The sequence below is a fragment of the Procambarus clarkii genome, chromosome 68 (genome assembly GCF_040958095.1).
Source record: "Procambarus clarkii isolate CNS0578487 chromosome 68, FALCON_Pclarkii_2.0, whole genome shotgun sequence".
In the NCBI taxonomy this organism is placed as follows: domain Eukaryota; kingdom Metazoa; phylum Arthropoda; class Malacostraca; order Decapoda; family Cambaridae; genus Procambarus; species Procambarus clarkii.
Window position 1 is genome coordinate 10,399,880 of NC_091217.1, and position 21,203 is coordinate 10,421,082.

The window sequence follows — 21,203 nt, forward strand, 5'->3', positions numbered from 1 at the left end:
TCTTGACATTTTGTCTGCCTTTTGATGTGATTTTTTTTTCACTACTGTTCTTTAATAGTTTTTCTTAGTAGGTAATTAACTTGCAGCTACGTGTCGAGATGCTTAATTTCTTAGCTCGATTGTAGCATATAAAATATACGTATATAGTATGTACTAGTATGCATTATATATATATATATTATATATATATATTATATATATATATATATATTATATATATATATTATATATATATATTATATATATATATTATATATATATTATATATATATTATATATATATTATATATATATATATATATATATTATATATATATATATTATATATATATATTATATATATATATGTCGTACCTAATAGCCAGAACACACTTCTCGGCCTACTATGCAAGGCCCGATTTGCCTAATAAGCCAAGTTTTCATGAATTGTTTTTCGACTACCTAACCTACCTAACCTAACTTTTTCGGCTACCTAACCTAACCTTTAAAGATAGGTTAGGTTAGGTAGGGTTGGTTAGGTTCGGTCATATATCTACGTTAATTTTAACTCCAATAAAAAAAATTGACCTCATACATAATGAAATGGGTAGCTTTATCATTTCATAAGAAAAAAATTAGAGAAAATATATTAATTCATGAAAACTTGGATTATTAGGCAAATCGGGCCTTGCATAGTAGGCTGAGAAGTGCGTTCTGGCTACTAGGTACGACATATATATATATATATATATATATATATATATATATATATATATATATATATATATATATATATATATATATATATATATATATATATATATATAATATACACATATATATAATATACATACATACATACAGAATATGTAATCTAAGTGATGTACTCACGACGGAAAACCTTGTACATGCATTTTAATATAATTGCTTCGAACCACTTGAGCGGTACTGAATATTGCACACTATATATGTATTGTCTGCTTTCATAATAATCATTCATATAAATTGGTTATGCCAAGGAAGCAGCAACTCCACACACAAAATTTGATACAATGCATGGTACTGGAAGCGGTAACGATCAAAGATAAAAATACTCTTGGAATTTTCCTGAAATTTTGTTTACAAGTTGATAAAATAAATAATAATAAATTTAACTTAAGAACCCGACGTACAAACCATAATGACGGTTTGGTTAATTGTGATATTGTGTAATTAAGAGGTTCGTGAGGTGAAGCAGCAGCACCCTGCCTCCAATATTGACCCAAAATCGAACACTAAGAGTCTTAACAGGTGATCAGTTAAGACTCGTAGGTAGTCGACTTTTTACATCCAGCTGTAATTGGCGATCTGGTTGTAAAGCGATTGCCAGACTGTGTTACAGGAAAAATGTATTATTATTTTATGAAAGTTTATATTAAAACACCTTGTTCGTTGTAAAGCCAGACTGCGGATATGGCTGGATCAGGACATTAACTTACGCACCACAGGCAAAGATAACTGTGAATTGTTATTTTGAATTTTGATGTTGAGAGTTAGAAAGTGTGGGTGTGATCTGTTTGAAGTTATGACAGATAACATCATGAGCACATTAACTTGTGCCTTAATGTATTGTGTGGAGACACGAGTCACACTCCGGCGAAGAAGATATGCTCAGTGGCTCCCTTAAACAGTCCGGATTCTGGATTTGTCACAACGTACAAAATACAAAGTGCTAACCTGACCAGAAACAGACTTCAAAGCAACCCACCTACCCTAACCCACCGATGCATGGAACACGTGAATATTTGTGAGTCGCTGCTTGTCCCAATACTTTGTACAATGGAGACCATAACGTAGAGAGACACGAGATGTATTAGTCGAGAGCTCGGGATGCTGTAAGATGCTTACGATGCTGTAAGATGCTCGGGATGCTGTAAGATGCTCGGGATACTGTAAGATGCTCAGGATGCTGTAAGATCCCTGAAGGAAGAGGGGGGGGGGGGTGAGCCCTCCAAGCACCAGGCAACTTACATGTTGAAACACGTACAGTATTTGGAATCAATTAATGGCCAAGATAAAATGAAATAGATTTATAAGAATGTATTTAGTAAATGTGGTGAGTGAATCATTTTAGCTTGCTATAGCGTCCACTAACCACAAGAGGCATGGCACCTTTCCACAGCTCTATAAACACACCCATTTATGATCAAACAGAACTTTACTTTTTTTTTGTTTTTTTTTGAGATATATACAAGAGTTGTTACATTCTTGTACAGCCACTAGTACGCGTAGCGTTTCGGGCAAGTCCTTAATCCTATGGTCCCTGGAATACGATCCCCACCGCGAAGAATCGTTGTTACAACCAAGTACACATTTTACTGTTGAGTTAAACAGAGGCTACAGTTAAGGATTTGCGCCCAGTAAATCCTCCCCGGCCAGGATACGAACCCATGACAAAGCGCTCGCGGAACGCCAGGCGAGTGTCTTACCACTACGCCACGGAGACCTAGTTTGTATATTCTGATGATATTATGTGTAGGGATTATAACTTATTTCCTGCGACACATGGGGTAATTAATATAAACAAATAACTTGAATATTAATTTCAATTACTTTCAACCAGGTAACTTAAGCATTTTATTTTAGTAAAACTAAATTTTGCTACACCAAGCAGCCTATAGTTGGCGGTGTATGCTTCGGTACTGAGCTTCCAGGCTGTGTGAGCTTCCAGGCTGTGTGAGCTTCCAGGCTGTGTGAGCTTCCAGGCTGTGTGAGCTTCCAGGCTGTGTGAGCTTCCAGGCTGTGTGAGCTTCCAGGCTGTGTGAGCTTCCAGGCTGTGTGAGCTTCCAGGCTGTGTGAGCTTCCAGGCTGTGTGAGCTTCCAGGCTGTGTGAGCTTCCAGGCTGTGTGAGCTTCCAGGCTGTGTGAGCTTCCAGGCTGTGTGAGCTTCCAGGCTGTGTGAGCTTCCAGGCTGTGTGAGCTTCCAGGCTGTGTGAGCTTCCAGGCTGTGTGAGCTTCCAGGCTGTGTGAGCTTCCAGGCTGTGTGAGCTTCCAGGCTGTGTGAGCTTCCAGGCTGTGTGAGCTTCCAGGCTGTGTGAGCTTCCAGGCTGTGTGAGCTTCCAGGCTGTGTGAGCTTCCAGGCTGTGAGAGCTTCCAGGCTGTGTGAGCTTCCAGGCTGTGTGAGCTTCCAGGCTGTGTGAGCTTCCAGGCTGTGTGAGCTTCCAGGCTGTGTGAGCTTCCAGGCTGTGTGAGCTTCCAGGCTGTGTGAGCTTCCAGGCTGTGTGAGCTTCCAGGCTGTGTGAGCTTCCAGGCTGTGTGAGCTTCCAGGCTGTGAGAGCTTCCAGGCTGTGTGAGCTTCCAGGCTGTGTGAGCTTCCAGGCTGTGTGAGCTTCCAGGCTGTGAGAGCTTCCAGGCTGTGTGAGCTTCCAGGCTGTGTGAGCTTCCAGGCTGTGTGAGCTTCCAGGCTGTGTGAGCTTCCAGGCTGTGTGAGCTTCCAGGCTGTGTGAGCTTCCAGGCTGTGTGAGCTTCCAGGCTGTGTGAGCTTCCAGGCTGTGTGAGCTTCCAGGCTGTGTGAGCTTCCAGGCTGTGTGAGCTTCCCAGGCTGTGAGAGCTTCCAGGCTGTGTGAGCTTCCCAGGCTGTGAGAGCTTCCCAGGCTGTGAGAGCTTCCCAGGCTGTGAGAGCTTCCAGGCTGTGTGAGCTTCCAGGCTGTGTGAGCTTCCCAGGCTGTGAGAGCTTCCAGGCTGTGTGAGCTTCCCAGGCTGTGTGAGCTTCCCAGGCTGTGTGAGCTTCCCAGGCTGTGAGAGCTTCCCAGGCTGTGTGAGCTTCCCAGGCTGTGTGAGCTTCCCAGGCTGTGAGAGCTTCCCAGGCTGTGAGAGCTTCCCAGGCTGTGAGAGCTTCCCAGGCTGTGAGAGCTTCCCAGGCTGTGAGAGCTTCCCAGGCTGTGAGAGCTTCCCAGGCTGTGAGAGCTTCCCAGGCTGTGAGAGCTTCCCAGGCTGTGAGAGCTTCCCAGGCTGTGAGAGCTTCCCAGGCTGTGAGAGCTTCCCAGGCTGTGAGAGCTTCCCAGGCTGTGAGAGCTTCCCAGGCTGTGAGAGCTTCCCAGGCTGTGAGAGCTTCCCAGGCTGTGAGAGCTTCCCAGGCTGTGAGAGCTTCCCAGGCTGTGAGAGCTTCCCAGGCTGTGAGAGCTTCCCAGGCTGTGAGAGCTTCCCAGGCTGTGAGAGCTTCCCAGGCTGTGAGAGCTTCCCAGGCTGTGAGAGCTTCCCAGGCTGTGAGAGCTTCCCAGGCTGTGAGAGCTTCCCAGGCTGTGAGAGCTTCCCAGGCTGTGAGAGCTTCCCAGGCTGTGAGAGCTTCCCAGGCTGTGAGAGCTTCCCAGGCTGTGAGAGCTTCCCAGGCTGTGAGAGCTTCCCAGGCTGTGAGAGCTTCCCAGGCTGTGAGAGCTTCCCAGGCTGTGAGAGCTTCCCAGGCTGTGAGAGCTTCCCAGGCTGTGAGAGCTTCCCAGGCTGTGAGAGCTTCCCAGGCTGTGAGAGCTTCCCAGGCTGTGAGAGCTTCCCAGGCTGTGAGAGCTTCCCAGGCTGTGAGAGCTTCCCAGGCTGTGAGAGCTTCCCAGGCTGTGTGAGCTTCCCAGGCTGTGTGAGCTTCCAGGCTGTGTGAGCTTCCAGGCTGTGTGAGCTCCCAGGCTGTGAGAGCTTCCCAAGCTGTGTGAGCTCCCAAGCTGTGTGAGCTCCCAAGCTGTGAGAGCTCCCAAGCTGTGAGAGCTCCCAAGCTGTGTGAGCTTCCAAGCTGTGTGACCATTCACAAGCAGCAACATCTTAATAAGATTCTCCTAATCACATCAGCAAAAATATTTTTCCTGAACATTAGGATTTGGAGATCCCTTCAGAATTCTGTTCTGACGCTTAACAATAACATTTGTTAACTTGTATGATTGTGTTTATCCGCTTAGTATTACTTTGAGTTACGCTTATTCAAAAAAATAATTTTTAAGTATAATGAACAATTATTTGATTTAGATGTAGGTTAGTCCTAGGATGTATTTTTCCTTTATTTTATAATTGATATATTTTGTTTATCTTCATATTATTGATATTCAAAATGAATTTCATGTATCAGTTGCTCCCTTAGTATTTGTAATAACGTTGATATATTACCATATATCTATCACCTGTTGTAAATTTGAAGAGTAATTATAGGCTGTTAATATTGTGTAAATGTAAGTGCGATATCCATATAGACAAATGTAAATTTGACAGGTCATTTCGTATAGTGTTTTCATGTACTAATATCTCATACTACTGTAGTGTATATAAAAGTGTAAGTTCTCCTTTCTTCCTCGTTTTTTTTTTTTTTCTGGGCTAAAAGTTACACTGCCATAGTGTGAGGTACAAAGTGTGAGACCCACTTCCTTCCCTGCTTCATCTTGCGGCCGTTTCTCTCCTCATCAGAGTGACAGTAAACAACACTAGCTCTTCCCCCTCTCTCCTTCCCTCCCACCATTCGGTACTGCATGACTTTCAATAATAGAATATAAAGACCTTCCCCTCCCCTTCTACTTATCACCCCCCCCACCCACGATCAACTGCCTCCCTCCCCACATCATTATGACTACCCTCCCCACATTTTACGCCCGCCACCTCCCCCACACTACCTTCTACAGCATCCTCTCATTCACTATCATTCAACTCCCCCCTTCCTCCATCTGAACCTATTCCCATTTTCTTCCTCGGTGTTATAGCGCCCGTTTTTTGTTACATCTTCTTTCCGCATTATTTAGTGAGTTTGTTTAAGTGGTGCTTTTGGATGTGAAGTGGGTACCTGTGAGTGTCTTGTCAGTGTAATGTTCTGTGATTGTTCTCCTATCCTATAACAGTAATATAGTTATTTTGTTAACATTGTTCTTCTGGTGCATGACGAGTGGGGACGTCTAGACCCGCGCGGCTTGTTTAATTACAAGCCCAGTTTTCATGTGTTCAATACATGTATAAAACACGTACAAGTTATGTGTTATACTCGGTCAGACCTCCCATCTCGAGTGCTCATTCCGTAGAGTAGATTCTCTGATATTCTTTATGGTTGTTGATAACTGTTATCCCCCTTACTCTTGGTACTGTTGTTGGTGTTGCATTGGTTGTTGTTGTTGTATCCTTACAGTGTATCCCAGCGACCCTCCCCAGCCCGGCCTGAGCGGCAGTACGCACAGACCTCACACCCTCGACAACCTTGATCCAGGTAATCCCTTCTGTGGCCAGCCCCCCAGACCGTTCTCTTCCCCCCTGCCCCCCCTTCCCCGCCCCGGCGTAGACGCCAGGGCTCACACGCACACGCGCACACGTACGTACGTTCAGAGGGGGGGGGCCCTCGCGGCTACGTGGACAACGCTCGGGAATCGTAGTCCCAAGGGCCCGGGTTCGATTCCCTGCCGAGGTAGAAACAAATGAGCAGAGCTTCTTTCACCCTGATGCACCTGTTCATCTAGCATTAAATAAGTACCTGGTAGGTACACAGCTGCTTCTTGGGGATGTGTGTGTGCGCATGTGTTAGAGAGAAGAATATATAGTAAACATAATAGAGGAAAATAGACTGGTTAGAAAGGCGGGGTCCAAGAGCTAATAGCTCGAATCTGCAGGCACAAATAGTAAATACACACACATACACGCACACATCTACTTAGTAACACACCCACTGCTACAAATCTAAGAAACAAATCTACTTAGTTTTTATGATAGAGCCACAGAGATACTACAAGAAAGAGGTGGTTGGGTTGACTGTCTATCTACCTAAAAAAGGCTTTTGACAGAATCCCACAGCCAGCTTCCAGAAGCTGTTCTGGAAGCTGGAACATGCAGGTTGGAGTGGCAGGGAGACTTCTGACATGGCTGAAATTGTTTTCTGACAGATGAGGGTAGTTAATCAGAGACAATGTACCTGACTGGAGGAGCGGTACTAGCAGAGTACCACAGGGTTCAGTTCTTGCACCAGTAATGTTCATCATCTACATAAACAATCTACCAGAAGGAATACAGAATTATATGAACGTGTTTGTGGATGATGCTAAGATACTGGGGAAGACAGGAGACCAGACGATTGTTATGCCCTTAAAATCGATCTAGATAAAATAAGTGCTTGGAGTGTCAAGTGCCAAATGGAATTCAATGTGAATAAATGCCATGTTATGGAATGTGGAGTCGGAGAAAATAGACCACACACAAGTTATAAATTATGTGGAAGGGAATTACAGAAGTCTAATAAAGAAAGAGACCTGGGGGTGGTTTTGGAAAGTAAGGTGTCGCCAGAGGAACACAAAGAACATTGTGAGAGGAGCGTATGCGTTGCTTTCCAACTTCAGACTTGCTTTTAATTGTATGGATGGTGAAATACTAAAGAAACTGTGACTTTTGTGAGACCAAAACTGGAATATGCAGCAGTTGTATGGTTCCAAGTCTCAAGAAGCACATAAATAAACTGAAAAAGATGCAAAGACACACTACAAAATGGCTTCCGGAACTGAAAAAAAGACAAGTTACGAGGAGAGACTAAAGGCGGTAAACATGCCAAAACTAGAAGATAGAAGAAATGAGGTGATATGATCATCACTTACAAATTACTGACAGGAATCGACCATATTGACAAAGGGAATTCCTGAAACCAACAACTTCACAAAGATTGCGTGTCTGTCTGCCAGAGGGTGCAGACCTCTCCAGACTGCTCTCTCCAGTTGCTGGTGACCCAGACTAGCGAGCGGTCCTTGGTGTGGTCGTTGGCGGGGTCCTAGTACCCAGCTTTACCCGAGTGATGGGGGTATCCCTTGCACCCTGTGCTGCGCTCTCAGTTGATTTGCTTGGAATATTTGGGACTTGCGGATTACCCTACAGTGGATACCACTTTGTTCGACATTTTGTGCATTGACATCGCTGCCGTTTGTGGAGTTGAATTGATAACGAAGCATCGGGCTGAGGTGAAGCTTTCAACTGAGGAAGCATATCAGGGCTTTCTTCACCGGTTTGATAGGTGCACGTTCCAGTTGCCGGGTGCTGCTGGATCTGTGGTTGTCTCAGACCACAGTGGCACTAATATGTACGTCAGTGTCCACGGCGCCCCTATTGAGTTTCCGGAGGTATTATGGCGATACTTTGGCCAGTTTCGGAAGGTGGTGTCCGTGCAGATAAATGTTATCTCCTCCGGTTGCTCGAAGGGCGTCCAAAATAGTATCCAGACATTAGAAATGTGGCTTCGGTCTGACATTCTATCGTCCGTAAAGCTGATGGGCTTTTATCTCCGTGTGTATTATGCCCGGCAGCCACAGACCTGCTTCTGTTGCGGGATGCCGGAGCACCAAGCTGCGGGGTGCAGTTCGGGTGTCGTAGACTGTGTGAATCTCTTCTGCAAGGAGGATTCCTCCCCTCCCCCCCCACCCCTGCTGGTGGTTACTGAGGCTTCCAAGGGTGTGAATGACGTTATGCCTCCGCGTGCAACCCGTTCTCGCACTTGCTTGAAGTCAATATCTTGCTTATGAATAAGTGCATATGTGACATACTAATTTATTGTGAATAGTTGAGTTTACCTTGAAAAGCTGAATAGCAAACTACAACCTAACCTAACCTTCTTAGTATGTTAAGATATTAAGATATTACAATTAGTACTGAACCTATACCTGTATTGATATTCAGTTTTATAAAAAAATAAAACAAAACCAAAATATTTAAATAAATTGTAAAGAAACTCAGGATATTGCCAAATTTTGTATAAAATCTCTATTGTTTATTAAAACTGAGAGAAAAAGTTAGTGCGTTGAAAAAAATATGGCTTGGAATATCACATATATACTTAATTATAAGCAAAATAGTAACTATAAACAATAAGTCATATATGTACTGTCTTGTGCGAGAGCAGGTTGCCGCGTGAGCCTGCAGTTGAGGTTGCGGATGGTGGGGGTCGTACGCCAGTAACTGTGCCGTCGTCGTCTGTGAGTTCTGCAGTCGCCGTGTGTGATGCGAGGGTGGATGTGGCGCTGCGGGTTGGCCCTCCCAAGCCTCCCCTTTCTGTGGCTGTTGTAGTTGTTAATTCTGTGGCTCCTGTATCTGATAGCCTGCCTTTTCTGCCTGCCGTGCCAGTGGATTGTAGCGAGTCGCAGCCTCTTGTTGTTCATGGGCTGTACCCCCTGTAGTCGTCGTCGCTGAGGTTTTGCGTGCCCGAGGCTTGTTTAGATGACCTGCAGACGAACCCTAAGCGCTCGAGGCGTTCTTTGGAGACTCCGCCCCCTCTGGGGGTGGGGGCAGACGTGGGGGACTTTGGCAGTTGTATTTCTTCGGACGACGAGGATGTGCCTGGGGCAATTGTGGTGTCAGGTGGTGATACGGCGGTGGTGGTGGCGGCAGATGTATATGTGGTGGAGGCGGCTGCTGGTGTGGGGACCTCTGTGCCGGTTCCTGAGTCCCCTTTCCCCCCTCCTGCCGCCCCAGCTGTGGGCTCCCCGGATTGGGGGAGTTGTTGCCCCTGGTGTGTCTGGAGGTGTGAGCGGAGACATGGTGTTGCTCCTGAAGGATGCTCACCCGAAGGACGTTGTGGTGTCAGGCTCTGTGCAGAGGCGTGTTGAGCCGGCGCTGACATCTTCGGATGTGGAGGGCCTTCTGTCCTTTATGCGTCAACCCGAATGACTGGAATGGCGTCCCCCCCCCCCTACTCCGGAGGGTTGGGCTCTTTGGAAAAGATAATGTTGAGTGTATCCTCGGAAGTATTTAACTTGTATGTACAATACCTATGATCCTTGAAAAGATATTGTTGTGTATCCTCGGAAGTATTTTCCTCATATGTACAGTACCTATGACCCTATGTCTGACTCGACTAACCTAGTTCCTAATGTTTATGTGCTTCCTCTGTATCGGTTCCGGTTCCTTGCCGGTTCCATGTGTTTTGTTGTTGCTTATTTTGTGCATTTGTTGATTGCTTTGTTTATGTATTTTTGTTGTTGATTGGCTTATTGAATTTGATCTTGTGTTTGTGTTCTCTGTAATGTGGACGTTGTTCCGTAGTTTTGTTTATTGGTGGTGCTTCCATGCCCTCTCTTTTATTGTATTTATGTAGCTTGCCATTGGCATGTAATTATAAAAAAAAAAAAAAAAACTTTCCGGGCCATCTCACTTGGCCCGGAAAGTGGAGTTGGCGATCCTGTTGGACGACATATTCGACCTCGAGACACAAAAGGAGGTCACCACCAAAGACACCTTACAAGCAGAACTAATTGCGGAAGGAGGAAAGAATCGAGGCAATTACAGAAGCACCATACTGTCCCCCGAGCTCAAAGCGGCAGCTAAGAGCCTTCGTGAGAACAAGGAGATAGTTGTCAGGAGAGGTGACAAGTCGCCAATATACGTCATTCTTAAAAAAGACGAATATCTGGTGAAAATGAACCTCATTCTCTCTGACCAAACTAAATTCCAAAGGGTAACGAAGGACACTACAGTCGAATTGAAGGCAAAGGTCAACAAATTGATTGAAACTGTGAACGCCAAAAAATCTGGACTCCACCTGCCAAAGATTATTGCGGAATATAAGCCTGGATACGCGTATGGAAATGTCAAGACACATAAGCCTGGAAACCCACTTCGGCCAATCATTAGCCAGATACCCACACCCACGTACAGACTGGCGAAGCGACTCAACGGCCTGCTGACTCCTTATGTCCCTTGCGCCTTCAGCCTGAAGTCTCCAAAGGAATTTGTTGACTTACTGCGGGGCACACGGGCCACAGGGATAAGAGCCTCGTTGGACGTAGAATCACTATTCACCAACGTACCTGTGGACGAGACAATCGGGATGATAGCCGACAGAGTGTATCGTGATCCGGCCTGCACTCCTCTTGACATACCAGAAAACATTCTGAGGAAACTACTCCAAGCTTGTACTAAAGAGGCACCCTTCTTGAGCCCGGATGGGCACATGTATAAGCAAGTAGATGGGGTCGCCATGGGTTCCCCCCTAGGTGTCCTGTTTGCAAACTTCTACATGGGTACCATCGAGCAAGAAGTCTTAGGCGAAATGAACTTGAAACCGGCCATATACTGCAGGTATGTTGACAACATTTTTACACAGGTACCTGATGTCAGACATCTGCAGGAGCTGAAGGAGGCATTTGAGCAGAGTTCCGTGCTGCGTTTCACTTACGAGATGGAAAAGGATGGGAAGCTGCCCTTTCTAGATGTAACAGTCATGGAAAAGAGCGGAGGTTTCCACACTGCAGTCTACACTAAGGAAACGAACATAGGAATGTGCCTAAATGCCAACAGCGACTGCCCAGACAGGTACAAGAGGAGTGTTGTTAACGCTTATGTCGACCGTGCTCTCAGCCACAGCTCAGAATGGAAGCAAGTCGACGAAGAACTCTGTAGGGTAAGGCAGGTCCTAGTCAACAACGGCTTCTCCAATGGTTTCGTCGAAGACATCATAAGAAGGAAAGTGAAACGCCATGCAACCTCTGAAGAGACAACCAACACAACACCTATACCCCCTATTAGACTATTTTACAGGAACTTCTTTTCAACAGCTCATAAAACGGAGGAAAGGGTCCTGAAAGATATTGTTAATAGAAACGTTATCCCTACAGACAAAAATCAGAGGATACAACTGACGATTTACTATAAAACCAGAAAAACGGCCAGCCTACTCATGAGAAACTCTCCAGACACAAAGCAGAACGCTTTAAGAGAGACCAACGTCGTCTATGCCTTCAAATGCCCTCTTGGGGACTGTAAGCTCCAAAAAAACCAGTATATAGGCAAGACAACAACATCTCTTTCTAGACGTTTAACGATGCATAAGCAACAGGGCTCCATTAAGGAACATATAATCTCTTCCCACAACCAAACCATCGCCAGAGAAATCCTAGTAAACAACACAGAAATCATCGATAGATAAAGCGATAGCAGGCGGCTTGACGTCTGCGAGGCTCTACACATCAAGAAGTCAGCACCAGCAATCAACAGCCAATTAATGCACAACTATATTCTACCCACCTCAAGACTTCGCTCCAATATAGGAGCATCAAGAAATATGGACCAATAGGCTTTCTACAAATCGCTTCCATTCAATACCCATTGTTCGTGTTCTGTCTTGTTTAGGAATTTAATACCCTATTAATACCACCTCACTCAAATGTAGATATAAACAAATCGAAGATGTGTAAGTTCTATTCAGTTGTGTATGTGTAAGCTAAAGTCTTTGAAAATGTAATAAGTTTTACGAAACGCACTCAAGTGTCGCGTCAGACTAGAAATAAAAATGAATTTTGGAGAATTGATTTTTGAAATACCACCAACAGTGAAAAGAAACGTACGAAAGATCGAGAAAATTCGTGTTAGAATTATTAATCTTACTTTTTCGGTCATATTTAATAATATATGTCTACAGGAAAGACTGCTACCAAAGTATACTAATATATATATATATATATATATATATATATATATATATATATATATATATATATATATATATATATATATATATATATATATATATACACACACACACACACACGAGTGAAATTTGATATCTTTATTATTAATTATAATTGATAAGAGCAGCTCATCAGAGGGTTGATAAGGCCGTGATAAGGCCGGTGTGGTTGAGAGGACATTGGACATATATATCATTATAGAGAAGGGAAGGGAAGGGGATCAGGAGAGAGCGCCAAGCCTTTAGGACTATATAGCACTTGGAAGGAGTCAGGATAAGGATTTGGGATGGGACGGGGGAAAGGAATGGCGCTCAACCACTTGGACGGTCGGGGATTGAACGCAAACCTGCATGAAGCTTCGGCGTTAAGGTGAAGGGGAAGAGGTGAATGAGGAAGATAAGAGATGGAGAGAGAGAGAGAAATGAGGAAAGGGACAAGCTGGATGTGAAAGATAAAAGGGGGAAATTATGTTAGAGAGGCGAGTGTGGAAGATACAAGAGGTAAATAAAGAAGATGGAGAGGTGAATGTTAAAGATGTGAATGGAAAAGAGGGAGAGGTGAATGAGGAATCAGGAACAATTGGTGAGGAAGAAAGCAAAAGAGAGAGAGAGCCGAGGAATTTGGTTCCAAGCGTGAGATTCACGGTTGGAATTTCCGTGAGAATTTCACGGTTCCACATAGTAGTGTGTACTGCCGCAGCACACCAGGAACACCTCCCTGGACGGCCGCTCTAGCACAACATTACCATTTTTAGTCAACCCTTCAAGGTCACCCTCTCTCAACCATATCACATCAACCCTCTAATTTGGTTTATCTTGTTTGCCCTTTCAATTTCCTCTTGCTCTTTCCCCCCTCCCCAACACTATTATCTCCCCTCCTCCCTACACCTTTATCTCCCCTACAGTTTTCTCTACTCTCTCCCTTACACCTTTATCTCCCTTCTCCCCTACACCCCCTCTCTCCTGCACATATATATCCCCCGTCCCCCTACGCCTTCATCTCTCCTGCCTCTTCATCTCTCCTGCCTCTTCATCTCTCCTGCCTCTTCATCTTCTCACTTTGCTTCGTCTTTATCTCCTCTATCCATCTTCATCACCCCCTTCCAGGCACCGAGCGCCAGTGACCTTGGCGTCCTACCAGGTAAATTATTTGTCAGTAAATCCAACGTTCCATCACCTTCCCATTTTCTTTTCACCCCTTCCCCAAGCCCCAGTCTTTCTCCTTTCTTCCCATCAGATCAAATATCTTCGTTTAACTCCACTCGAGTATTCCTCTCCCAGTTAATTCAGCATCCCTTGGTGATCTGTTGTTGTCCCAGGCCTGGTGCCTGGCTCCCTCCTCCTCCTCCCTGTAACATACCCTCCTCCACGCTTCTTGTGTACTCCTAGTGTAGTATAGTAAGAGTGTTCTCCAACAAGTGTCTCGGCTCGCCAGCAATCACTCCGTCACGGGCGACATTATGGAACGCGAGAGGACGTAGCTTCCCTCTTCACATTAGAACTGTTACATTTGAATGAAGACTCACGTTTATGTAAAACGTTCATTTGGAAACGTTAATTGTATAAAGAGTAGCCCATGTATTCTCTAGAAATTAAATTCTGTAAGCACTGTTTTATTCTAATCGTGAGGTATTATCAAAGGGTTCCCCTGATTGGAAACATATTGCTTAAACGTGGCGAAGGCGTTACACATAAATATTTCAACTGTATACAACGAGTTTGTACACGAAGGCACCAGCCTGTGTGTCTGACTGGTGATAGTGATGTGAGCGAGCCACTCAGCCTACAGTTACGTGCATTAGGAAGACCTTTGAATCCCTATAGACAGTGCATGTGTAGAGTGGATGACTGGCATGCAGGTTTATCCCTTCCACGGGCTCCAGCCCTTATTAAATAATTCAGAAATTGTCTTCTGTGAGTGATAGTTGTGTGTAGTTTATCTTTCATATATTCTGGTTTATAACGCTACAATTTTAATAACGACTGGAATATGTTGAAATCATATTCTGACAAATGTATCTACCACTTAAAGCATTTGATGATAATTAGGATGTGAGGGAGAGCTAAAATTAATATATTGTTATGGTTCTGAAGGTCAGTGGAACAAATCATGAATGTTAATTAATTCATCATTTTCAGAAAACTCGAAAACATTGAATTTTAATTACATTTGATTGACACTTTTTTGTATATGCTTCAAACCAGAGCTTTTTTTAGAACTTTTCCAGATTGCGTGCGCGTGTGTGAGAGAGAGAGAATGAGAGAAAGATAATGAGAGATATTGAGAGAGGGAATGTGAGAGAGAGAGATTAAGAGAGGGAATATGAGAGAGAGATTGATAGAGATAATGTGTGTGTAAAAGAGTGAATGAGAGAGAGAGAGAGAGAGAGTGAGTGAGTGCGGGAGGAGTTCAGCGCGAGTGTTACCAATATACTCACCTAGTTACTCACCAGTGTGTTGCAGATTAGTTACATTATCATGAAGCAATGTTTTTTTTCATTAACATCACATATTGTTTTGCAACAACAACATTTCCGCTGCCCTGATGAACCTGGAATATTTAATGATGTCAGGAAATAATCGTCAACACCTGTATTGTTAATAACTGTTTAAACCTGTAAATTGTTAATATTGTGTGACATAATTCGCACGCTACGTGCCAGCAGCCTTGTGCTGATCTCTTAACTAACAAAGGGCTTGTTTATCTTCACGCAGCCGCCCGCAACAATATCCTGAAGCCCTTCCCCAACGCCTCCTCGGAGTCGGACTTGTCCCGGTACCGCGCCAGGCTCCCGGGTAGGGACCGCCACAGCCCGTCCCTCAGTAACTTGACGGCGGAGGGCATCAGACACAAGGTGAGTGCATGTCTGCCATACAGTACTGGTCTGGTCTTTCACTCAGACCTTCTTAAAGTCACGCTCTTATTGTTCCTCGACTAATTGTTACAATGTTGGTGTTGCCGTGTAAGAGTGTGGCGTTGCTGAGTTAAACTAATGTTAAATCAGAGGTCAGATGTCAGCGTTAGCTGGGAAGTATTGTAGTAAGTTAACAGAAAAGAATGTCGCCTATAATAAGTGTATTTTAGCACGTGTAAATCTTAGTTTGTTCTCCTGTGTGAAATGTCATCCTATTACAAGTTTTGATCTTCTTAAGGGATAAGGATACCCCCCCAATGGTATCACTCTGCTTCACCGTTGGCCGGCCTTTTGTTTATTCTTGTGTTAGGGAAATATAGACAACTAAAAGGCTTGTATCCCAGATTTCCTCTTTAAGACGTGTTTTCCGAGACGTTGAAGCAGATTTACTGGCCTTCACGCGCCAACACACTCTTTGCAATGTTGTGATACTCAGCTCAACTACTTCTAAAGACTCCTAGGGCTAGTATATATATATATATAGTGTGTGTGTGTGTGTGTGTGTGTGTGTGTGTGTGTGTGTGTGTGTGTGTGTGTGTGTGTGTGTGTGTATGTATATATATATATATATATATATATATATTATGTACTGGTCTTGTCCTTACTCTCATGGTGGGTAGAGTAAATAGTTCCGTGATTTGGGTGTTCATGGTAGGTTGTTCTATTCTTATCCCGCCAAACACACACCGAAACTACGACGTTGGTGCAACGTTCGAACAAGTTTTAACACCACCTAACCAGTTATAACAACCAATATATCAAGTTGTAACAACGCTCTAATACGTTATAAACACTTTAAGCCAAGATGTAACAACTTTATTACAAGTTGTAACAAGCGGAAAATAGACAGTTTCGGTTTGTGTTTCCAGGGATGTGAATTGCCTCAAGAATTTGTAATCTTCTTGCATCTTGGGTTTTGTCTATTATGCAGGTATTCTTGTTCAACATTTCTCTTGTTAGAGTGATGTCATGGGCTTGTCTCCTGTGATTCCTAGGGGCACCGGATTGAAGATGGCATTGATGCGACGTCTTTTTCTTGTGTATTCGAATACGTTATTGAATACATCGAATACGTCTCCCGTATGTATATCGAATACGTTATCGAATACATCAATATTAGTGAATTAGTAAAATCAGCGATGGATCAAATTTTACCCAATCCCCACTGCAGTTTTCAAAATATCGAAGATATCGGAAATCTGACTTATGAGCGTTATTTTTGAGCCGAATTCCAGTTCACTGCATCTTCCAGCGCCATCTTCAATCCGGTGCCCCTAGGAATCACATGAAACAAGCCCATGACATCACTCTAACAAGAGAAATGTTGAACAAGAATACCTGCATAATAGACAAAACCCAAGATGCAAGAAGATTACAAATTCTTGAGGCAATTCACATAAGAATAGAACAACCAACCATGAACACCCAAATCACGGAACTATTTACTCTACCCACCATGAGAGTAAGGACAAGACCAGAACATAACGATGCCAACACAGAAGACAATGTCCAACATAACAGGCCAATATATATATATATATATATATATATATATATATATATATATATATATATATATATATATATATATATATATATATATATATATATATAATGAATTTAATGGTTACAAGATATACATTGCTTGATACAAAAAGTGTTTAAAGGTTATGGATCTCTTGAAGCTCCTCTGCTTCCGGACAGGAACCGAGGACGCAGCAAGCATTTCCTCTCTGGATCGCCACACTGAGGCGCTGAAACAAAAAACTGGCAGCTCTTGGGTCTCTGATGACATGAATGAGCCTGGAGCCCAATTCCTTGAGAAATCCCAAGGCACTCTTACCCCCAGGGACCATGCGTCTCAGACGCTATGGGAACAAAGGTGTATTGACCTTCCAATCGCCTGTATTTGGCTGATTTGTCTCCACTCGTTATAAGCTGTGCTCATTTTACATCCTCAATTCATCATACACCTCTACTTGTTGTAATCATTACTCATTATGTTCGTTGTATGCATAATATTGTACTATTTATACTTTCAGTTTTGTTTAACTCATTACAAGATTATTAGATACTGTACTCATACTTCTTATGCTCGCTGAACACATTTGTACTTCGTGTATCGTGCTGTACCGTAATTTTTGTGTGTCTGCGTAGCCTGCGCCAGGAGCCATGATTCCAATGTGACAGATCATTATAATATGTTTGTCTACGAGACACGACAGTCAGAGCGAACACAACGACAAGCAACGCTGCTGTATTCAGGTAAATGTCGTCCACATTTTGCTGACTGATGTTCACTGTAGCGACCGGCCGACACAAATAATAAAAGAATTCCAAAGTAACGAAATAAAGAAACAACAGAATTACACACAGAAATCACAATAGCGTGATGTATCAAATGAACAAATTGTTAGCAACAGAATTATTCCAAAGTAACAAAGTATAATAAAAGTGTACTCCAAAGTGACACAAAGTCTAAAACATGAAAGCTCTTCTCATTAGTGGTGTAAATTGAAGTACGAGTCTCTCAGATAGGCACCAGGACAGTCGCCAGCGGTTCATGTTAATTGCCACTAAAAGTGATGATGATGCCCTTGTAACTTAATCTTTCTGATTCGCCGCTAATTGAATTTTTTGACCGGAGAGCATGTGGTTATATTTCACGGGAGGATAAGTCAAAATAATAGTGTTTTGCTGTTACATTATTTAAAAGGATTATTCGCATTTGTGATTCTTTGGGAGTTTATAATAACTTCATATTTTCGTATGTGGAGTTATCAGCCAATACGGATACACACACTCGTAGGGAATTAATCATAGTTAACTTTTATAAATGATAAAATGGCATCCATTCCACTATTCAAGTTACATGGATGCCATACGTATATCATTAGAGACTTGATAAATTAAATATATTATTTCCTTATACTGCAGTCAGCCAGGGCTGACTGCACCCAGACTAGAGGGTATTCATGTTGTCCAGTTGTTGTACATATTTGTTGATCCTCTCAGTATGTTAAGAGCTCGGGTTCACTTGGTCACTATCTTGTACTCACACCTTGTGAATATGTTGGTCCATCTCATCATATACTTACAATTCATGTTTCAGCACACTGTAAAAAGCTGAATGTGATAATTATGGCGACGAGAGTAAACCTGGGTAGATGACCATCACCAGTGTCAGAGACGGTAGTCGCACCTCACTCGTTAGTGTTAGTCCGATGTGTCCGCCCAACATGTTGGGCCGGACTATCCTCGCATGTGTCCACAGCGTGTTGCACGGATATCTTCTCGTATATCACAACGAGTATATACACTGGGAAATGGAGGTTTACCTCACTGTGTCCCAGAAACCGAGTCCTCCAGCTCGACAGTTGAGTGGACTGCTATGTAGTGATGTAATTTGTCCTGGACAGTTTCCAAGCACTTACCTGCCAGGGAGTCCATTCACCCAAGATACTGTCATTGTTTGTTCCTATACGGGCTGACAACTAGAGTTCGTGTGTACGTTTGATCGGTTTTGTCTCCTGTTTCCGGGGAATATATGCTCCAAGAGGTGTGCTCCGCTTCTCTGGGTATATTCCCTGAAAGGTTACTTTCGACCTGCACCATTTCCAGGCTTTGAGTGTGCTTACTGGTTAGCGCATTCGCCGGTGTCATAGCCTCGCTAAACTGATCACCAAAGCAGACCTCCCTAGTGTAGTAAGGATACTGAAGAGAACACGAGTCGGATGCTCGTCATTCCTTGCTCCTGTGGACATTGACATCAGACGAGAATGGTGAGTAAGCTGTGCCCAACAGAGTTTCTGTAATATGTTCCATAGCAGTTTTGACTGTTTTGTCAAAATGGGCTGATCTCATTTCATCCCTGCGGCCTCATTCTCTTAGTTTTCTGTTTTAGAAGCCAAAGTTCCTAGGTCAGTGTGAATTATTTCGAAACGTACTGAGATTCAGCCCTAGTTGGTGTGCGTTAAAGTAGGAGGGGGGGCGGGTCAAGGTTTTTAAAGCTATGGAATCGTTATTAATTAACATTTCCTGGGAAGCCTAACCAAGAGGTAGCAAATCGGGAATCTCGAACATATATAAGACAACAATGTAAGCATTTTATTTTTTATTTTAAGTGCAGATCATGTTATGCATTTAGAATATTAATTTTTTTGTGGTTAGTGCCTTATAAATATTATGGATCTCTCGAAGATATGTTCTTGCAAAAAGCATTAGATATTTCAAAGAACATTATACTTTCAGAGTTTTCTTTTGAAAACTAAAACTATAAATGTATAAATTACAATTAATACAAATGGTTTAAATATCAAATCAGTTCACATTTGACTAGGTTACAATGAGCAATTCGTTATTTCCAGAGAATTATTTTTAATCCAATTGTATGTGATGTTGGCGGTATAATGTTACTTTTAATGGTTGTTCGCAAGTCAGTAAATATTTCCTCCGTCGAGTCACGTCGTCAACGTACAGTCAACGTCGTTAACGTATAGTCAATGTCGTCAACGTAGAGTTAACGTAGTCAACGTGTAGTCAACGTCGTCAACGTGTAGTCAACGTCGTCAACGTGTAGTCAACGTGTAGTCAACGTCGTCAACGTAGTCAACGTAAGAGTAAACGTCGTCAACGTAGTCACTGCCGAGTCAACGTTGAATTAACCTAACACCTGGATGGTGTAGCCACTTGGTAGGGTCTCGTCTGCCCCGCCTCCGACCAGGTCTTACACTGTTATGTTATCGTCCATTGGACCATTGTGTGCATTACAGCTGGTGCCGACACCATCACCACAGGGCCCCACTCTACACAATAACCACCTGTATCCACCACCGCCACAGTGCTTACAATAGCTCCAGCGACGCCATCACGAAAATTCGACGACGAGACCGCTCTGTTTGAGTGAGCTTGATGGGCAGTGAAAGAATGCCAAGTGGCCATTAGACAAGTTTAATGACTACCAAACACGCGGAGCAGATGCCATAGTGCCCCATCAACCTCCCTCACTATACACCATTGTAAACTTTGTGATCACTCATCAGTCCTCGTATATGAGGCTGGACACACCCAGGCTCCAGCCTCTTTAAGCTTCTTTGGTTTAGGTCTTATTAACTTTGTTCTTTATATAATTTGTGGAAATGTTTGTTTCTGGAACTTTTTTCTAATATTTACATGCAAAACACGCTATTTAAATACAATAAAATACAAATACAAGACAAATAAAGCAACAACCAAAATACAGAGGAAGATAACACAGACATGTGAAACAGAAACAAAAACACAAAATTACACAGAAATATACAAGTACAATGCAATAGACATACAAGCAATAAGACATAACACAGTCCATAACGGACACAAACCCAACCAACTGATACAGGCTGGACAGTATGTACATAGAAAAAGATGCACACAACACAAATGTACAACACAAAAGCAAACATGCAACACAAATGTACAACACAAAAGCAAACATGCAACACAAACAAGACAAATGTACACACAAGAAAAACAAAGGCCTGAAGGGCACACAGCAAATACAATAAAACGAAACAGACACTAGAAGGCGACGCCCACGTGAATGGGACACCTACGTATACTTATGTGTGAACTCCTACACCGGAAGCTGCAAGCAATATGCTTCCCAAATGATCAGCACATCTTCGGGAATTTTGCCCCCAGGCGGTGCCTGAGGCCGGGGCATAAAGTCAGGCACACCATAAATGAACGACTTCCCGCTGGGCACCCACACAGTGGACGAGCACCAGGGGAGCGGCCACACCAGTGACTCCATAGTGAGTTCCAAATGTCCACCTTCATGTTCCACATTGTCCCTTCCGGAAGGGGGCCGCACCACAGGGCGGCGACACCACAGGGGACGCATTC

The 21,203-nt window shown here is 43.4% G+C and overlaps 1 protein-coding gene across 6 annotated transcripts in view; it reads left to right on the top strand.

Annotated features, from left to right (window-relative positions):
• Positions 1-21,203, top strand: part of sei (seizure) — a 1,036,232-nt gene that overhangs the window by 15,248 nt on the left and 999,781 nt on the right. For all 6 annotated transcript variants that reach the window (XM_069310832.1, XM_069310834.1, XM_069310833.1 and 3 more), the window contains exons 7-8: positions 6,103-6,180; positions 15,118-15,257. In XM_069310832.1, the coding sequence (XP_069166933.1) occupies positions 6,103-6,180; positions 15,118-15,257 (218 nt within the window). The remainder of the gene's footprint in view (positions 1-6,102; positions 6,181-15,117; positions 15,258-21,203) is intronic.